Source organism: Lampris incognitus, chromosome 4, assembly GCF_029633865.1.
Source record: "Lampris incognitus isolate fLamInc1 chromosome 4, fLamInc1.hap2, whole genome shotgun sequence".
In the NCBI taxonomy this organism is placed as follows: domain Eukaryota; kingdom Metazoa; phylum Chordata; class Actinopteri; order Lampriformes; family Lampridae; genus Lampris; species Lampris incognitus.
In genome coordinates this window covers 19,678,780-19,699,398 of record NC_079214.1, presented here as the reverse complement: position 1 = coordinate 19,699,398, position 20,619 = coordinate 19,678,780, and the positions used below count along the sequence as shown (strand labels likewise).

The 20,619-nt window shown below is 41.1% G+C and overlaps 2 protein-coding genes across 2 annotated transcripts; one reads left to right on the top strand and one right to left on the bottom strand.

Annotated features, from left to right (window-relative positions):
- Positions 1–369: 369 nt before the first annotated feature.
- si:ch211-107o10.3 (uncharacterized protein LOC407663 homolog) lies at positions 370–10,708 on the bottom strand. Its single transcript, XM_056278238.1, has 7 exons — positions 10,456–10,708; positions 9,210–9,350; positions 8,823–9,014; positions 7,353–7,514; positions 4,001–4,117; positions 2,179–2,383; positions 370–466 (listed from the first exon to the last, which is right to left on the bottom strand). Exons 1-7 carry the CDS (start codon positions 10,529–10,531, stop codon positions 370–372), a joined length of 990 nt encoding a protein of 329 aa, XP_056134213.1. The 5' UTR covers positions 10,532–10,708.
- A 2,619-nt stretch (positions 10,709–13,327) lies between these two features.
- tmed3 (transmembrane p24 trafficking protein 3) lies at positions 13,328–17,620 on the top strand. Its single transcript, XM_056278764.1, has 3 exons — positions 13,328–13,537; positions 14,028–14,273; positions 16,668–17,620. The coding sequence occupies exons 1-3, from the start codon at positions 13,394–13,396 to the stop codon at positions 16,899–16,901; spliced, it is 624 nt and encodes a 207-aa protein (XP_056134739.1). The 5' UTR covers positions 13,328–13,393; the 3' UTR covers positions 16,902–17,620.
- Positions 17,621–20,619: the final 2,999 nt, after the last annotated feature.

Here is a 20,619-nt window from a genome sequence, read left to right as displayed (position 1 = left end):
CGTGGATTCTCAGATGTGTGTGTCTGTGTGTGTCTTCTTTTATTAGCATTTTAGTGATAAAAAAGAAAGCGAATGAAAAGAAAATGCTCCGAGTAGAGTACAGCGTTTACCACAGAAATACCATAAACATGGCAGCTGACTCAGAGCGCGCTTGTGTGACGTCGCCTGTCAAAGACCTATGGGTAGAATCTTCTTTGAATCCAGTTTTTCCTATGTAATTCTAACCTTCTTAATTCTGTCAGCTCCTAGGAAAAAAAAAAATCTTTTGTTGGCTAACACTTTTCTTGAGGGCAGATGTGAAAAGCCACACTGGGTATTTGAATTAAACAGCAGGAAGGGTTCACTCGAACAGTAGGATGCATTGCAGTGTCAGGCCAGACCCACCATTGAGACACTTAGGTCCCATAGCTTTTTGGCTACTGCATCATCGCGTGCTTGAGGGGCCGGCTCTTTGGGGCAACAATCGCTGTACAATGGGAAAGCAGAGGAAAAAAGCATCCATTAATGTTGAATTCAATCATGTCATTTGAAATGGCTGCTACCTGAGCCAAAACTTGTGCAATAAAGGTTGCAGTAAAACTTTTGTCAGAACAATAAAATGTGATGGGATCATCTAATTGTGCAGTGAACATACAAGAGAGGACATGATATGACTAATTACAGTGCAGTGTTGATTGTCTATGAAATTGGCAAAGTGAATGGAAAAAACAGTAGTACTATGAAAATAAATGAATGGCTAAGTCATCCTTGAGAAGAAAATGCCCAAAATTCATCACTTAAGATTTCTAAAATGCTACCAGTTTGTTGGCAAAGGTCTCAAGAAAGTCAGTAAACAACAAAGTGTTACCATAACAAGTTCACATTTAGTGCCAGTTATTTTATCAGAATAGGCAACACTTTTTGTTTTTGACATTCAATTTTACAATGAAATTTCATTCTGTAATAATGATGCAAGTTATCTAAATTAAAAGGCATTTCAAATTCAAACGACCAGTGTAATAATTTTTGGAAATTTCAAATTCTAAAATGACTACATGTTAAGCAGGAGCTTGTTCTTTCAGATTTTTTTTTCTCGTAATGCTGTGAGGAAAATAAAAATAAATAATTGTCTTGTTATCACTGCTACATGGATGACACCCAGCTTTATCTATCCACCAAGCCTACCTTCACTCTTCCACCCACTTCCCTTTCTGACTGCTTACTAGAAATTAAATCCTGGTTTTCGTACCACTTCCTAAAACTTAACAGTGATAAAACCGAGGTCCTCCTAGTAGGTACTAAATGTACTTTGGCTAAACCTGATAGTTTTTCTCCAACTATTGACAATTCTGTAGTTCCTCCATCGCCTCACGTTAAGAGTGTGGGTGTCATCTTGGACAGCACATTATCTTTTGAAGGTCACATCAACAACATTACTAGGTCTGCATACTTCCATCTACGCAATATTAATTGTTGTTGCCCATCACTTACACCTAACAGCACCGCCATACTCATTCACACCCTGGTTACATCCTGTATTGACTACTGCAATTCTATCCTCTTCGGTTTTCCCCTCAAGTGTCTTCATAAACTTCAGTTGGTCCAGAATTCAGTTGACTGTATCATTACCAGAACTCCTTTCATAGATCACATCACTCCCGTTCTTCAGCAACTTCACTGGCTCCATGTTAAATACCGTATTGACTTCAAGATTTTGCTTCTCAACTTTAAGGCCCTTAATAACCTAGCTTCTTCATATCTTTCTAAACTCCTTCATATCCACACACCGTCCCACACTCTCAGATCCTCTTCTGCTCTCCAACTCACTACACCATTGGCCTGCTTGACTACCATGGGGTCTAGAGCCTTCAGTCATTCTGTCCCCCGCCTATGGAACTCTCTCTCACAAGACATTCGCAACATTGACTGTCTTTTAACCTTCAAATCCCATTTCAAAAACGTACCTTTTCAAACAGGCATATTCAGTCTGATCCACGCTTCATTGAGTTTTGTGCAGATGATGATTTTATACTTATCTGTTGTATTAACTTTTAATTATCTACCCTGCTTTGTTTTGATTTTATGCTGTCTGATAAAGTGCTCTGAAAGGCACCTACAAATGAAATGTATTATTATTATTATCACTTGATAAGTGAATGTTGCATTCAGTGTCAAGTGGTTCAACGCAAATGCACTGACCTATAGTAGAGACCACTAGAACTTGCCAAACTTTCATCCACGGCACAATAGATGGTGGTCTGTGCTCCCTCCCAAGGACTCTTTATCAGCATTAAGAAGGGCATGAAGAAGATTCTCTTCCATATGGCGAGGGTAGGGAACAAGTGGCGACCTAGTTCAGTGCGGATGATGCCAGGGTGAAGACTGTAGGCTGTCACACCAGTGCCTATAAAGAGATATCTTGTTACATCAAATTCATTTCAGTCTAACTTTTTTCACAGTACATTCAAAACTACAAAACATGTTGCAAAGCAGAAGAATATAAAGCAGCACGGCAGAGGCAAAAGGCCTCAATATGAATTCCTGCATTGAAAAGGATTAGAACCATCAAAGGCTTTTTTGACCCCGCCTAAACCTTCTAGGAGAAATTGCGCAAAAAATAACCCTGTGAAAAAAAAATAATTTTTTTGCTGCAATTCAATCACCAGCAGGTGCCGCTACAATACCGTTACGCTATATATGCAATAGCCGTGGAGGACGAAGAACACGGCAGCACTACCTTTCAGAGCCGGAGAGGAAGAATTTCCAATTCTCGCACAGTCGACGTCGACGGCATAAGCGGGGGTGTCGAGCGGTCATACAAGAGTGAGAGACGGACTTTAGGGGTGAGCGTTAGTTAAAGGTAGAACGAGTATGATTTGTCGGTTGGGGTTTGTAAACACAACATTCAAAGCTGCCCATTCCTACGACACCAGAAGCGCACGCCCCCTGACCGCAGTTGCCAGAACGCTCTTCATTCCCACCCTCTAGTCTAGTGCTCATAAGGAGTCCCGCTGCCCAAAGGTTAACGCACAGACACACAGCAAAGTAAGAAAATACAGGCGGAGGACAGGGTCTCTGCAGATACAGACACCGTCACACACGTCTGCTGGCTCATAAGTGATGATTGAGAGCGATTATTTTTGTATGAGTCTCTATCTGTTGATTTTCAGGAAAATCCTGCTCATTCTCCCTTTGTTTATTTTTCCACATTTGTCTAATTCATTTGTATGAAGCCCCTTATGGATCATATAAATTATTAAAAAAAAATATGACGGGAGAGTCATGCAATTTTTTCCCCCCCTCACAGGGGCCTTGTTAAAATGTGTTACAGGGCAAACACAATTTGGAGGGTCAAATGCTCAAGTCACTGGCTGTGACACCCGCTGTGATTAGAAAAATAAATTTAACATTGGTCACAAGCACAAATATTTTCTGTTTTAAAGAAGATTTGTAGCTTTTTAATTATGGCACTTTGTTATTTCCGTGTCACTTTAAAGCTGTTTCAGTTGTTCACAAATCATTAAATAAATATTTAAATATATTTAGAATAAAATATAAAAATATATTCATATCTCAATACATTGTAATGGTCTCTTGAAGACCTGAACTTATATTCCAAATATAAATGCATGGAGATGACGCATCGAGTTGATGCTAGCAGTAAAGCTGGACCGACCACAGTCGCTGTCACGCAGTTACCACCTAAGCCTTATTTTGAGCCAGTAAATAACCCTGAATACAGAGCCAAGCAAAACAAAAACAAAAAGGTCACCTACCAAAAAGAAGTGGTTGCTATGTAATGTTCCCAGTATACATAATAATATGACTGAGTGTACGTGGTGTGATGAAATCTAATAATGGTGGTTGTTGGGAGCAATTCTTATGCACACATTTTGCAACAGCTTTACCCTCAAATTTAAAATGAAGTATTCCATTTATTTTGTCAGTAATAGGGATACTCTTTCTCTACTGATAGAAAATAACAACACTACACAAAAATAATAATGTACTATTACTGTACCTTGCAGTTGGGCAGCCAGTTCTCTAGTGAAGAGAACATTGGCCAGCTTGCTTTGGCGGTAGCTCTTTGCTCGTTCGTAGTCTTTGTCTAAGTTAATGTCTTCAAAATGTATACGACCTGTGAAAAAGAGCAAATTGCATCATGTACATGACAATGACACTTCAATTCAATGAGAAGGATATAATTTCCACCTTTAGCATAATACTTAAATCTTCAATCTGTAGCATTTCTCCATTAATAAATCATTATTTTATCCATCTGGACCATGGCGTCAGGCTACATAATACTAACTGGCATCTTTACCATGGTTGGAGATGCTCCCCAGTCTCCCTATACCACTGCTGCAATTTGTTGGTCAGGTTGCACTTGCCATTGTAGTGGCAAACATTTACATGTTGGAGAAAGAAAAAAAACTCCAGCAGGAAAAAAGATTGAAACACGATGCATATGTGGCGATGTTTCTGTCAGACAGATGGTTAGTATGACAGTAGAACAATGTGGCAATGTAGTTTGATTAAGTTTAGAATGCCTGTGTTAATTCTGGTCCAAAGATTGTATTTTAACAAGGGTGCAGACTATTCACTGAAGTGATTGGCTGCTACACCTTGTTTGTAGTCGGAGAAAATCAGTTACAATAGGTCTATTTCTCTCTGCCTCCTACATCCAATTATGTTGAAATGCTGTTCTACAGTAATATTGATTGAACGTCCAAAAGAATAGCCACACCATCATAAATGGCCAAGATAATGCAAAATCTTAAGAGATTGCAGCTTTAACTAACCATCAAGGGAAATGATCTTTGGACAACCTGAGTTAAATATACAGCAATAGCAGCATTTATATTGGTAACTTTAATAATTACATCAACACATGCCGTTTTAGAGCCCGACTTCATTGATTCACGTTCGAGCTTGTTTCGATTACCGCTCACTACCAGCAGATGGCGACAATTTGCAGATTTACAGCTTGCAGGTTAAAATATTTCAGCTTTTGAAGTGTTCATGAAAGTCTACATTTTACCATGTAAGACAACTCGCTCTCATTGTCCCACCTCCCCTTAAAGTGAAAATGTTAGACCTCTCCCCACCCTAATGGTAACGTGATGAGAAAAACTGAATCCTAGGACAGTGCACAGGACAAAGGCCATTCAATGTACAACTGCACTCAATGTCTATTATTTTGGCCAAATTTGATAACTTGAAAGGTAAGGGATGAGTGATGACATTAGATAACCTTTATCATACTGGCTGATTTTGGCCAGCCACAAGAAGAATGATGTTTATTTTATGAATGGCTTGACCTCTCTCAATACATTTAGATCAAACTTTTTTTTTTTGGATTTCCCCCCCTTTTCTCCCCAATCGTACCCGTCCCAGTCACTGCTCCACCCCCTCTGCCAATCCGGGGAGGGCTGCAGACTACCACATGCCTCCTCCGATACATGTAGAGTCATCAGCTGCTTCTTTTCACCTGACAGTGAGGAGTTTCACCAGGGGGAAGTGGCACGTGGGAGGATCACGCTATTCCCCCCAGTTCCTCCTCCCCCCTGAACAGGCGCTCCGACCGACCAGAGGAGGCGCTAGTGCAGCAACCAGGACACAAACCCACATCTAGTTTCCCACCTGCAGACACGGCCAATTGTGTCTGTAGGAACGCCCGACCAAGCCAGAGGTAACACGGAGATTCGAACCGGCGATCCCCATGTTGGTAGGCAACGGAGTAGACAGCTACGCTACCCAGACGCCTAGATCAAACAATTTTAAAATACAATGGCTGAATGTCAGTTCTTTGGTCCTGCACCCTCTTGACTTTATAATAAGAATGATATTTCCTTACTTACTGAAAGTCATAACAAGCCCTCCAGCATGTTGTGAAAACAGCACAGGACATTGTTGGCATTGAGCTACCTTCACTAGAACATCTTCACAGCACTAGCTGTGTGAGGGGGCTGAGAACATCATAAAAGGTATTACCCACCCTGTTTCAGCCCCTCCGACCAGGTAGGCACTTCAGATTAATCCGCACACGCACAAAGAGACTGATAAACACCTTCTTTCCAAAAGCTGTGGCACCAATGAAGTCGGACATCTCAGTCCGACAAGACTGATGTGCTGCTGCCATTGGGCACATGCAATATTTGCAATATTTACTCACATATCACTTTAAGCCACTGCACTTTATCTGTCCACTGCACCTTTTCTGCATTTTTTGCTGATAATGTTTTTTGCACCTCGTAAGTTGTATTTACCGTTAACTGTATTGTATTTTACACCATCCATCCATTATCCAAACCACTTATCCTGCTCAGGGTTGTGGGGATGCTGCAGCCTATCCCAGCAGTCATTGGTCGGCAGGTGGGGAGACACCCTGGATAGGCCGCCAGGCCATCACAGGGCCGACACACACACACATTCACAGCTAGGGACAATTTAGTATGACCAATTCACCTGACCTACATGTCTTTGGACTGTGGGAGGAAACTGGAGCACCCAGAGGAAACCCATGCAGACACGAGGAGAACATGCAAACTCCAAACAGAGGACAACCCCTGACGACCCCCAAGGTTGAACTACCCCGGAGCTCGAACCCAGGACCTTCTTGCTGTAAGACGACCTCGCTAACCACTGCGCCACCGTGCGTTGGTGGTGTAGTGGTTATTTTACACCTTATACTGCTTATATTTTGCACGTAGATTGTTTAGACTGTACTGTTTAATTGCTGATATTTTATATTTCTATGCACCATTTTGAGGTTGACACATCTGCAATTTCATTGTGATTGCACAATGACAGTAAAGTTCGTGAATCTTCTTGAAGTCATCTACAGGAGGCAAAATGATTGATATACTGCTTCTACTCAAAGCAAGGCTTTGCCCCTGAGCTGTCTATATTGATATTTCCAGTTAAAATGATTGAGAAGTAAAACGTTGAGTGAAATAAAATTGAATAGGTTACTCTGCTGAGTTGTTCAACGTATTTGTTATACGAATGATTGTAGTAAGAAGAACTGAATAGGGATAGTTGTCAGAATAGTTTTTAAAACAAATGTAGCTGACTGGTGGTGACAATTTATTGTGGCTCATTTTAATATGCTATTATTCCAAACACGGTATTTCAAGCTTCTAGTACAGTGTTGGTAATATACGACAGTATTTCTTGCAAAATGTTGTTATAAAATTAAATATCACTGTAGATGAAATAATATGCATCAATTTGAATGAAAATAAAAGTAAGTTGAGGGTGGTAGTTCTTGAAAATCACTTAAAATTTGGTATGAGATTATTAATGAAGAGTGTTGATAGGTGAGTGAAATTCTCTTTGTTACATATGATGTAACATCCAAATCCCTTTACCTTTCTCATGGGCAAGGCTGGAGACATTAACAATGCGACTAGGAGCTGATTTTTTTAGCAGGTCAAGAAGGAGGTTGGTCAGAAGAAAATGTCCCAGGTGGTTGACACCAAACTGCGTTTCAAAACCATCTTCTGTCTTCCACTTTGGACACATCATAATACCTGAAAATGAATTAAATCTCTTATCAGCACAGATGGACGAATCAAGGAAGCATTTTTACTTCCCATCCGATCTAACAGAGCTTGAGGGGATCTGCCAGGAAGAATGGAATAAACAGCCCAAATCCAGGTGTGCCAAGCTTGTAGAGACTTACCCAAAAAGATTTGAAGCTGTAATTGCTGCCAAAGGGGCTTCTACAAAGTGATGAATTAAGGGTCTGAATACTTATATATAAATGAGAGCTTTTGTTTTTTGTTTTTTGATAAATTTGCAAAAAATTCTAAATACATGTTTTCACTTTGTCATTATTGTTATTGAGTATAGATTGATGGGGGGGGAAATCACAATTTTATCCATTCAAAATTAAATCTAAAGCACAATAAAATGCGCAAAAAGTGAAGGGGTCTGAATACCTTCTGAAGCCACTGTACATACATTGAATCTTTGGTCAGTTAATAACAAATGAATCCATTTTTAGTCCATAAGACATCAATTTACATCAGTTTTACTACCGTAGTCACAATCATCAAAAAGATTACCAGGATGGGGTAGGCCTACCAATTAAGATAAATGAACTTCAATTCCATGCAAAGACCTAAAGAACTAAACGTATCTTGATTTAAAGGAAGTCTGAAAGGCTTCCTTTGAACTATGTGTCCCCAATGGAGCTGTCCAACCTTATGGTAGGAATGAGAAGCTCCCATCCATTCTTGTTAAGGACTGTCACAGAAATCATTAACTCCTCCTTCAGCTCTGGCTCAGTCCCCCATACACTTAAACTGGCTGCTGTCACTCCCATTCCCAAAAAACCTGGACTCAACCCTGATATCATGAGCAACTTTTGGCCCATCATCAATCTCCCCTTTCTGTCAAATACAGAGCCTTCTCCATAGCTGCCCCCTCCCTCTGGAACTCTCTCCCTAAACACATGAGAGACTGTACCAATCTGTCCATGTTCAAATCATTCATTAAAACTCAAACTTTTCAGAATTGCTTTTAATGTATGATTATTGTTGTGTGTTACATGTTTTTGGTGTTTTGCTTTTACATTTATTTTATCTTAAGTACAGCGTCTTCGTGTACCTTGACAAATAAAATGTATTATTATTATTATTATATACCATTTTCATAATCAGTGTAATAAATCTTATTATAAACATTTGTGTTCAATGAATTTGTCCATTAAGGGTCAAACAGTATTGGATAGGCCCACTTTTTTTTTTTGGTTTGTGTTTTTTTTGCTATTGTTCCAACAATTATGTAAATATCCATGGCAAATGACTGGATGTTAGGGTGCCATGTCATAATACCTGCGTTGTTGATGAGAATGTCCAAGTGTTGCTCGCTCTTTTGGACTTCTTTGGCTAGGTTTCTCACAGACTGCAGTGAGGCAAGATCCAGTTTTTTCACCACCACATTGCCGTTCCCACTCTTCTGTCGGATCTCGTCTGCTGCTATGTGCGCTCTGGTCATATCTCTGCAGGCTAGGATCACCCTGGCCCCTGGACAATAAATGAGATGTTTTTAGCTTATACAAGACAGACGTAGTGCTGCAGAAACATTTTTGGTAATCTGAATTAATTGTCATAACCAAACTAATTCTCAAAGCTAAATAACACTGACAATGAATCTCACTAATTGGTTAGGATCACAACTTGATTCAACAAATTTTCTTTTAGGACCAATGTGGCCCTCACCTCTTGAAGCCATGTCCATGGCCGTCTCTTTCCCAATGCCAGTGTTGGCTCCTGTTATCAGGACTGTTTTGCCATCCAGTCTAACCTTGCTCTTACACACTCCTCCCGCCATCCATCTGCGTAGAGCCAATACACTCACTCCTGTCAGAAAAGGAAATTATGTCGTGAGGCATTGAATAAACAAATAACGGAAATATCTTCAAGTTCTTTGAACAAATATTGACACCCTCCAGTGCTTGGAAGAAAACAAATCTGAATATTGACTTGGTTATAGCAATTACCAGTATTGATAGGCAGATGTTTAATTTACGCTGCTGGATAGACATCTAGATATCGGACGATAAATAGATTGGCAGATAAACAAATTACACAACACGCAACATCAGCAAAGACGCACCCAGGTCACTGTCTGTTTGTTCCCTTGCCATCGGGGAAAAGATACTGCACCATCACTTGTTTATACTAAATGTTGTTTGTCCTTGTTTTTTTTGTGTTTTTATTTAATCATTTACCTTGTCTAGTGCTGCTGGTCTGAGAGTCACCAAACGTAATTTCGTTGTGTGTGCACAATGACAATAAAGTATTTTATCTTATATGTAATGCTAATGACTTTCTAGTCATTTTTTTTTACAGTAAACGCAAACTCATCAGATGCAAACGCTGAAGTTGGCTTCTGATTTGCAGCTTGCAAATTTAAAGTGCAAATTTAAGGGAAAACATTTCCTGGCTGATTCTCCGTATTTAGATCAAAACCTGCTCTACTTGGACTCATTAAACCTGGACTGGATTAACATTAAGAGCCTAAAGACTCTTTGAAACCATGTTTCAGATTTGTGAAATGTTTTTTTTTCTGATTTGTTAAGATAAAACGCTGATTCCAGTTTTTTTTCTTTTTTCTGTCCTCTAGAGACCATATAAGACCAGGTCTAGTTAAATAGAAAAACCTGCTGTACTTGGACTCATCAAACCTGGACTAGATTAACAATAAGAGCCTGTGTCGATTCACTCATACACTGATGGGGGGGGGGGGGGGGGCTGGCATGCAAGGCGCCCGGCTGCTCATCCAAGAGCAGCTAGGGGTTCAATATCTTGCTTAAGGACACTTCGACATGCTTTGTGTAGGAGCCGGAGATCGAACCTCCTGAGCCATGCTGCCCCCAATTAGTAATGTGTTAATAATAACAATGGTGTTTAGTTATTAGTCTCATGCCACAGTCTGTTTTATACCTAGTGTTAATTAGCTTACCTGCAACGAGAGCAAACGTCAGCCCTGTGGCATGCCCCTCGGTAAACTGTCTGATCTCCTCCATGTAGTTTTGCATTATGTCAGCAGTAAGTTAAAAAGAAACTTGCTCGATTCCTTGTAAGCCTTCCTCTGAAACAGAAATGAAATATAGTGTTGTGAGAGAGTGTCTCGAAGCCACACACTTTACATTTCCAGTTAACAAGTATGATAACGGAGCAGTAAAGGTTAACTTGCACTCACAAACGAAAGCTATGCTAATGTATACTACCTGAGACAGGGAAGGGGGCGAGACGGCGTTCTCAGCGGCTACTTCCGGAATCAGCGATGGAAAAATACCCCGGAGCTCAAAAACCAATGGGAATGAGTTTAAAACTTACTCTTCCGGTAAGTGTACACGTGAGAGCGAACTGGGTTGTCCGTCGCCTAGGCAATGTTTTGGCATATTTACCACTCTAATATTAACCCCCCCACCACGATATTTACCTTGTTTTTGCCTTTAACGGGCGCCTTGAGCTATGAAGGCTAAGCTTTTTAGTTTATGGACAAAGTGATGCAATATTTTATTTGCAATGTTAATAACGTTCTTGATCTTTAAGCAGCTGATTCCTATCGAACAACTATTAGTAGGTGAATCAAATGTTTTTAATTCATGTTGCTATTGAGCTGAATTTTAAGCATTTTAGCAGGACATTCACCCGCCACAGTCGGATTCAAGTCAGACTTTGGTGGGGTTTTTTTTCTCGCGTTCTTTCTTCTTCCTCCTCTTACTGGTGCGCATTGGCGGATCGCAAACCAACACTAAAGGTGCATATCGCCACCTAATGAATAGGAGTGTGTTGATGGCATTAGATCGTCTGACCCCCGATTTCCCTGTCCGTTCTGCACGTGCACAACAATCAGCGCCTGCGCAGAACCTCTTTCCTGCTTTGCGCATGGGCAGCCGGCACGGATCGGGCACCGACCCCCCGTGCTTGTGTGTGTGTGCGCGCGCGTGCGTGCGCGCGTGTTAATTTTGTTAATGACAATAGCGTATACAATACATATAGGACATACACAGACACACAAAAAAACACTAACAACACAAGGCCCAGGGGTACAGACAAGAAGGAGGAACACCTCCGGTGTTTTTCCCCAAACTTCTTTTATTCAGTGATCATGTAACCGGTTATTTTCTTGCCCGGTGCGGGATTCGATACGGAGTGTACTGCACCACAAGGCGACATCACTAACCGCTCGGCTAAAGGGTCAGACCCGTTACCTAGGGACTAACGTGTCTTATTCGTACTTTACAATCATAAAGGATACAAAAGACATGTGTAATACAATGTAAACTACTAATAAGACACGTTAGCCGCTATCTAACGGATCTCACCTTTTGGCCGAGCGGTTAGTGATGTCGCCTTGTGGTGCAGTACACCCCATATCGAATCCCGCACCGGGCAAGAAAATAACCGGTTACATTGGTGGCAGCGGTGGGATCCGGAAGTGTGCAGATCCTCAGAAGTCTCTTCGGAGCGCGGGAGTAACAAAGCGCGAGGGCGCGCTTCCGGAGAGGGTGACGACTGTAAACTACTAATAAGACACGTTAGTCCCAACCGAGCGGTTAGTGATGTCGCCTTGTGGTGCAGTACACCCCGTATCGAATCCCGCACCGGGCAAGAAAATAACCGATTACAACAATTAGTAACAAAAAAAAGAAAAGTACATACAGCTTTAAGTCAAAAAGAGGTTTTTAAGGCATTGTATATGACTCTAGTCCCGATGGCTTTAATTTTTGTCAGTCCTTTTCGTGTTTCAAAGTAGTTTCATTTCACACTTGAACTGGTTTCCTTTCAGACCATTTGCATTTATGGATATAACATTTACCAGATAAAATTAGCAGATTTAAAACAAAAGACTTGACTTCTTCATTTGTCCCATAATAAAGAATGGCATCTCTTTTCTGTAAATTAATCTTAGTCCCACATAACATATCACATACATGGTCAACATCAATCCAGAGGAATCTAACATAAATGCATTCATAAAATAAACGTAGAATTGATTCTGTGCCAGTATTACGGAGGACACAGGATTCAAAAAGTTCATTTCTGTATTTTTTAGAGAGCAATTTGTAGATGTTTTTACAAATTGCTTTCTAATTAATTTTAAAATACACCACTAACTTTATTGTTGACAAAATATTTCTTGTAGTATGTCCTAATCAATTCCCAATAAATGTTCCCAAACTGATTATTCCATTAGTGTTTGCTACGAGAAGTTCTGTCTTTCTTTTTTTAGGTTTATTGGCGGTTGGCAAACAAATATTTGGTACATTTCCGCTACCAGCTGGAATGGAGAGGGGCCAGAATGTCTATTTACTTAATTATTTTTGGACACTGTGCTGATCCCGTGTCATGATTTCCCTTGCAGTGCAGGCGCTTTGCTTGCGCGTTCTCAACTTCACAATCTCTCACGTCACAGTTGTCCGTCCACGTCTTCCGGCTCCGCTGCGAGAAGTTGCTGGGCCAATGTATCACATGACTATGCTGTCCCGCGCTCCCTCGGGGTTTTCCTTTTCGATGACGACAACCTTATCAGTTCCTGTAGTTTTTCCTCTTCTTCGCCTATAATCTTTGGCAATACAGCAACCGCTCCATGGATATGTTCTACATGCAGCCTTGCGACAACATATTTACAGTGAAATTATTAAAAAAAACTGCAAAACAAACAAACAAAAACCTAATACTGTTTGATTAAGTAACAGCGCTTGCTAATCATAACGTCAATTAAAAAAAAAAAAAAAAACCCACAAAAATAACCCCGGAAGTGTTTCGCGTTTGTGCCACGTCAGTTGTGACGGTGCTTCTTTTTTTTTATCGCTGTCATTAACCCTGCCGTGTTTTATATAAACCAAACATCATCAACGTTGCCGGAGCTTACAAAAGGAGCTTTCAAAATGCTATACGGTGGACTTTGTTTTTTAATGTTGCATTTGATTCTTGTTACTGGCACGGAGCTGACATTTGAACTACCAGACAATGATAAGCAATGTTTCTACGAAGATCTAGAAAGTGGTGTAAAGTTTGAACTAGACTTCCAAGTAAGTACTCTTCATTGGATTCAACTGTTTTGTTTTTCTATACAAATCGGGAGTCCTGTTAAAATGATCCGGACAACGTGTAAGTCTGTGGTAGTTATTATTATTATTATTATTATTATTATTTCATTTTAATCTTTGTCAGGGTGCTGCAGAACCCATCTAAATTTTGCACGAGGTAATAACTTGGTCCACCTTATCACCTCTTTCATCTTCCTTAAAAATTGAGGGACAGTTATGCCAGATTCTTTGCATTAACTAAACGTTGGTTGGGTTAGAATATTATATGTCGTGAGTTATAATATAAGTTATGGAATAAGTTATATCAAATTAATTTTGCATCAAACTGCACATCTAATATACATGAACAACTCCTCCCTGATTTCTCCATGCAGATATCATACGTGTCTAATCATATCTAATTATATCATTGATGTATGTACGACCTCAATGTCAACACACTTTTTTTTTATTTTTATAAATCTTCCCCCAGGTGATTGCTGGAGGGAACTATGATGTGGACTGTCTTGTCTCAGATCCACTGAATAACATCCTGTATCAGGAGAGGAAAAAGCAGTATGACAGCTTCTCTCACACTACAGCCATGAAAGGAGTCTACAAAGTCTGCTTTAGTAATGAATTCTCCACCTTTTCACACAAAATTGTGTACCTGGACTTCCGGGCTGGTGATGAGCAACCCTTACTACCAGACATGAACAGAGCCACAGCACTGACTCAAGTAAGTCCAAGGTACCCAGTCTACAACTGCCCTTAAGCAAGGCAGTCAACCACTTAATGTTGTACCAAGACTGCAGGTTCCACTTTGCAGCTCTTAAATGTGTGTGTTAAGATGAATGATTATGAAACAGGACAATACTGGGGGGGAAAAAAAACCCTAAAACAAAACCAAATTGTGCTTAGCCAACCAACCCTCGTTAACAACAAGAGTCAGCAATGGTTGGATGGGAAAACTATTTATACACACACACGTCCCTAAAACGCATAGTTTAAGACCACTAAAGTGAAGTGGGGCATCACAGTGGTTGGTTGATAGTTCTGCTGCTTCACAATAAAAGGACTCTGGCTTCAATCCCAGATCATCAGACTAAAGTCCTTATATGTATGAATGGAAGTGTGAGTGATTGAATGTTTCAGTCCCTCTGATGGACTGGTGAGGAATTCTGGGTGTCTCCTTTCCGTGTATCCTCGAATTGACTTTGGTCCCCCATGAACCTGAAAAGGAGTAAGCAAATGGACAGGTAAAATGGATGAACAAAAGTGATGATTTTTTTGACATAGATGGGTACTGTTTATATTAATTCCAATAGGTGAAGCCAAACGATTAAAATCTCACAAGCCACTGAAGTTTTTTAAAAAAAATTGCTGACATTTGCAGACAGTGTTGACATGTCAAGTCAGAATTGAATGTAAAATATACTGGCTGTGGCACACTTAACCCACTGGATAGAAGAACAAAAAATCTCAGCATATTGGTAGCAGAGTCCCACTGGGAGATACCACTAGATATGACAATGCAGCCTGCTCCTTATCCTCTCTTCTAAAGCAAATCCACAGATCACTCTTGATTTCAGATTTCCCAACAAAAAGGCTGCTGGATTTCCCATCCCTAGAAATACCCTGATAGGCTTTCTCACCTAAACACTGTGTGCTCTTCTCTTTAAGGTCATTGCATTAGATACAGAAAGATGCTCCCAATGCACTCTTTTAAAGAATGACAAGAGTATTGCCATGAATATTGTAGGAACCTGGTTTGATATCATGACATGTCCCACAATGTAAATCACTCACGTCTTATCGGTTTTTGCTAATCTCAAACCACCAGAAAAACGGGGTGTTTTTTTCACTGTCATATGGACAGGAAAGGCTGAATGTTATCAATTCTGGCTGTAATCTTTTAGCACTATGTACATTGTTGGAATATATATCTTTCTCTGTTTAGCTTTTAATATTAATTTGCACACAATCAAATACAGTGATGTAGCTCTGAAATTCCCTCAGTAAGCATTACCACTCACATAACAGACCAGATTGGATTGTGTCTTTCACACAGATGTGAACCTAGTCATTCAAGGTGAAAATCCCTAGTCCTTGTGTGTAGTGTGTAAGCTCAAAAAGACTGAAAGAATCACATCTTTAAATTTCTGAGTGTAAAGTTGTTTTTTCCAGCTTCTTAGACTTAATGGGAAAATCTGGTGGGTAAAGTGACCAAGAGTCTCCAGCCCTGTCATAGTGTCCAAAAGCAAAGCTCTAAAGCCCCAACTCAATTGATGCTATGCTCGCCTCAAGTCAGTGGACTTTTTCACTTGTCATGAGTGTGTACTAGACATCCGTAGAATCCTAGCAGTTAAATTGATCAATCTTATTGTCAATCTTACTTGTTCACGGGCATCCGGGTAGCGTAGCAGTCTATTCCGTTGCCTACCGACACGTGGATCGCCAGTTCGACTCCTCGTGTTACCTCCGGCTTTGGCAGTGTCCTTACAGACACAACTGGCTGTGTCTGTGGGTAGGAAGCCGGATGTGATATGTGTTGTAATCGCTGCACTAGCACCTTCTCTGGTCGATCAGGGCACCTGTTCGGGGGGGGGGATCTGGGGGGAATAGCACGATCTACGCCAATGTGCTATGTCCCCCTGGTGAAACTCCTCACTGTCAGGTGAAAAGAAGCAGCTGGCGACTCCACATGTATTAGAGAAGGCATGTGGTAGTCTGCAGCTCCCCCCGGATCAGCGGAGAGTGTGGAGCAGCGACCATGACAACTCGGCAGAGTGGAGTAATTTGCCGGATACAATTGGGGAGAAAAAGGGGGGGAAATCCCAAAAAAGAAAAAAAATCTTACTTGTTCACCTATACTCACATTTTTTTCAATACCACTTCGATCATTTTCTTGTTGTGGTATTTTAGCGTAATAGTAGTATATGACCAACCTGTTAAGTAACATCCTCTGAAGTGCAAACTCCCGTTGCCAATACAAAAAATAATATTTATGTGTTCAGCTAATGCTGGAGAAAAGAAAAGAGTCCAGTTGTTAAAGTCAGCTTGTTTGGGAAAACTGTGGGTTAAGTTTATACATGCGATTGACTTGTGTGCCTCTTGATTTTGCTATTTTCAGATGGAGTCAGCATGCCTCTCCATCCATGAGATCCTGAAGGTGGTATCTGACTCGCAGACATGGTACAGGCTCAGGGAATCTCATGATCGAATCAGGGCAGAAGACCTCAATGAGCGGGTGGCCTACTGGTCCATTGGAGAGACCATCTTACTGTTTGTTGTCAGTATCGGACAAGTCCTGATGCTGAGGAGCTTCTTCAATGACAAGAAGGGCACCGTGGCAGCTTCCACTTAAAACGCATAGCCTTGACCCACAGGGATTTATCTCCCAACACATCAGTGAGTGCATCTGGACACAGCACACATCTTGTATGAACTTTCACCACAGGGTTTGTCAAACGTATGTTAACAGCAAAACCATGTTGTACTGGAAAAAGAATGACACTCACAGCTGTATTGAAAATGACTCATGTACCAACACCGCAGATGTATACATATAGACATTTGAAAGTACTTGAGGAAGTAGGAATAATTGTTACCTATTCGAATATTTTTGGATTTATGTGCGTGATGTTTTTTTTTCTCTCCTTAGAATTCTGCTGTCAAGGCCTATATAGTAATTCCAGTGAAATTGTGGCACATGGGTAGCAACCAAACATGTTTTTGTTGGTTAGCTTTATTTGTTTTTATAGTATGTATCAATTTGATATTGCCTTAATTTATGTCTGAGCTATTGTTAGAACAAGCCGGAGCTGTCTCTCTGTATATGTCGCTCTAGATATCTTTCCCCGTTTCTCTCACAAACACTGCATTGCACGGGAATTGGAAAGTTAAAATGTCTCCATGTGTCTCAAATGGAGGTTAAAAGTTTAATGTTTTTATTTACGTTTCGACTGGCTGATTGAATTTTCTAGTCTTAAATCACGTGTTGTCTGTGACACCAGTTCAGTGTAAAATTGAAAAGTGTGGTTTGCCCATTGCATTTCATTTCATAAAGAGATGTGTTGAGCGACACTTGTGTCTGGATTCTGTGAGATGGGGTGGGTGATGGAGATCATTATAGTCTTTTGAACTGACTGACAGGTAAAGCAAAAGCTGCTTCATTTCAGCCACTTGTAGCTCTGCGCTACTCATTCCTATCGGTTACTGTTTTGATTTTTTCCTCCTTGTCCTGGATGTCGTAGCCTACTATCAACTTTGTCAGTTTTGTGTAACATGGAGAAAACACGAGGAATAATACACTAACAATCCAAAATATAATTATAATAATAACACGGAGGTAGCTAAGGTCAGGTTGGGTGGGTCATTTGACACCCCCCCCCCAAAAAAAAGGTCCAAATCTAACTTAAACTGAGCAGAAGTTACCTGGGAATACTGTCATAACTATATGATTTTTTTTTTACTGAATGAAATATCCATTATTTGGTGACCCTTCTCCTAAATTACAAGTTTTAGTATGCTATAAGTATAATGTATTTATATCCATAGTAGGTCAAAGACTGGCTTGCATAAGTCAGTTGTTTTCAAATTATGGATTGTGACCCACAAGTGGCAGCGGGGTCCAAATGGGTTAGGGGATAACCACAAAAACACATTTTGTTTGGAGACAGAATTGAAAGGAAAAAATACATTTATTTTCATACTTTGTAATGAAAAATTTCATTTTTTTCATACTTTTTAAATCAATATTTGATGTTGACATACCCTGTCTGTTTCATAAGCAGGGTAGGCAATAATTGAAGATTGGAAGGGGGAATGGTGCCTTGATGAACAATAGAGAGAAGGTTGTTATTTATCTCACCTTTTGACAGGTAATGACAATTTATTGCTTATTTTACTGCACAAAATCCCGGTCCCAAAACCATTTCCAGAGGTGGGTCACGGCATGTTACATTTTGGGAACCCCTGGCTAAAGGCATCCTGTTCTTGGAATAAAAAAAGACCCCCTCCACCATCCCCTTAAGTAGGCTAACTACATAATGCCCTAACTAACAATATGATAAACTTATACTACACCTTTCATACATGAAATGCAGGTCAAAATGCTGTATCTCAGAGAGAATTGGGCTCCTTAAAATAAGGTGCTAAAACACAATTTAAAAGAGGGGGTTAAAAGTGCGCTTTGGCACAAAAGAGAATTGGAAATTAGAAACAATTTCAGAGCATATGAAGTAAAAAGGTATTAAAAGAAAAAAAAACTAGAATATTTGGATTTCCTGAAGAAAACGCATGTAATTGGTGCATTTGCAGCCGCTGCTCCTCTCAACCCCAGCTTCTGAAAGGGTCCCAGCAAGAAGTGTTGTTGATTCACGTCTGAAGACACCACCCAAAATCAATGGTAATTGAATAATCTGTTCAAGATATTTGGTTGTTTTATTAATGGCCACAAGGGGGCGCTATTGGTTCCATGTCGTGCACGTTCTCATGGAGAAGCTGTGTAGCAGGTTTCGTCGTATTAAAGACAACAGAAATGTAGAAATATCAAGCTATGTTGATACTGTGCATCGCCTGTACGTGGATTTTTATCAAAGCTGACACTTTTTTTAACGTGATACACTTGGGCATTGCGGCTCTCTGTAGAACATTCACAAAATTGGTTGCAATCCAATTTTGCGTTGAAGACTTAGCCCATTAAGTGCATCAGGCCACCCCTTTAAAAGTGTGTTAACCAATTACAAACGGTAAGCAATATCAAAACCAAAAGTGTAACGTACACGAATAAGTAGACGCGTTAGGCCTTGGCTAATGGGGCGGACCCTTTAGCTGACTGGTTAACGCTGTCGCCCGCTGTGCGGGAGATACGGGTTCGCGTCCCGCCTGTGGCGGTTCCTGGGCTGCCCCCTGAATTCTCTACAATATGGTGTGTACCAAATATGGTGAAGATTCGATTAAATGTGTGCTAAAAGAGGCAAAAAATGTGTTTACTGAAAAATCCAAGATGGCGAAAATTTTTATAAGCACAAATGGGCGTGGCCTAGTTATTAGCCAAAAGATAAAATGCTTAATAACGACCACATGATGGTGCTGTTAAATATACTGGAGCAAATTTGGAGGGCAGCCGGGACGCAAACCCGGGCCCCCCGCACCACGGGCGACTACATTAACCAGTCGACTAAAGGGTTAGACCCATTAGCCAAGGGCTAGCAAGTCTAGTCATCCGTAGTCGTTACACTACCCCCCTCCTTCGGGAAGTAGCTCCCTCACGCCTCTGGGCGCACGCGCTTCCGATGGCCTCACGGTCTCCCCATCCTACTGACACCAATGTAACGAAAATTCGGGGGGCATCCGGGAACCGCCGCAGCCGGGACACGAACCCCAGTCTCCCACACCACGGACAACTGCGTTAACCAGTCAACTAAAGGGTCACGACCTGTTAGCCAAGGGCTGTCCGGTTTGCCTGGTGGGTGGATGATGCAGACAACATGGGACTGACTGCACTACATTTTGCAACACCTCGACTCCCAAGGGACATACGCAAGGGTCCTGTTTGTGGACTTCTGCTCAGCATTCAACACCACTGTCCCAGACATCCTCCACTCCAAACTCACCTAGCTCACTGTATCAGCCTCCATCTGTCAGTGGATCAAAAACTTCGTGACAGACAGGAGGCAGCAGGTGAGGCTCAGGAAAATTCACATCCAGTAACTGGACAATCAGCAATGGCACCCCCCAGAGATGTGTGCTCTCCCCTCTGCTATTCTTCCTCTACACAAAGGACTGCAACTCAGGAGACCCAGCTGTTAAACTCCTAAAGTTTGCAGACAACACAACGATCAGTGGCCTCATCAGGGACAGTGATGAGTCTGCATACAGACTGGAGGTTGGAACAGCTGGCCCCCTGGTGCGGTCATAACAACCTGGAGCTTAACACACTCAAAACTGTGGAGATGAGAGTGGACTTCAGGAGGAGCCCCCCAACACTGCCCCCCCTTCACCATACTCAACAAGACTGTCTGCTGTGGAAACCTTCAGGTTTCGGGGATCCACAATCTCCCAGGACCTAAGGTGGGCAT

Coding starts and splice junctions, on each gene's coding strand:
- si:ch211-107o10.3 (XM_056278238.1), bottom strand. CDS start 10,531: ATGCAAAACTACATGGAGGAGATCAGACAGTTTACCGAGGGGCATGCC. Junction 7,515..8,822: donor CATTCTCATCAACAACGCAG/GTATTATGACAT, acceptor ATTCATTTTCAG/GTATTATGATGTGTCCAAAG. Junction 4,118..7,352: donor CAGCCTTGCCCATGAGAAAG/GTAAAGGGATTT, acceptor TCTTTTTCACAG/GTCGTATACATTTTGAAGAC.
- tmed3 (XM_056278764.1), top strand. CDS start 13,394: ATGCTATACGGTGGACTTTGTTTTTTAATGTTGCATTTGATTCTTGTT. Junction 13,538..14,027: donor AGTTTGAACTAGACTTCCAA/GTAAGTACTCTT, acceptor ATCTTCCCCCAG/GTGATTGCTGGAGGGAACTA. Junction 14,274..16,667: donor GAGCCACAGCACTGACTCAA/GTAAGTCCAAGG, acceptor TGCTATTTTCAG/ATGGAGTCAGCATGCCTCTC.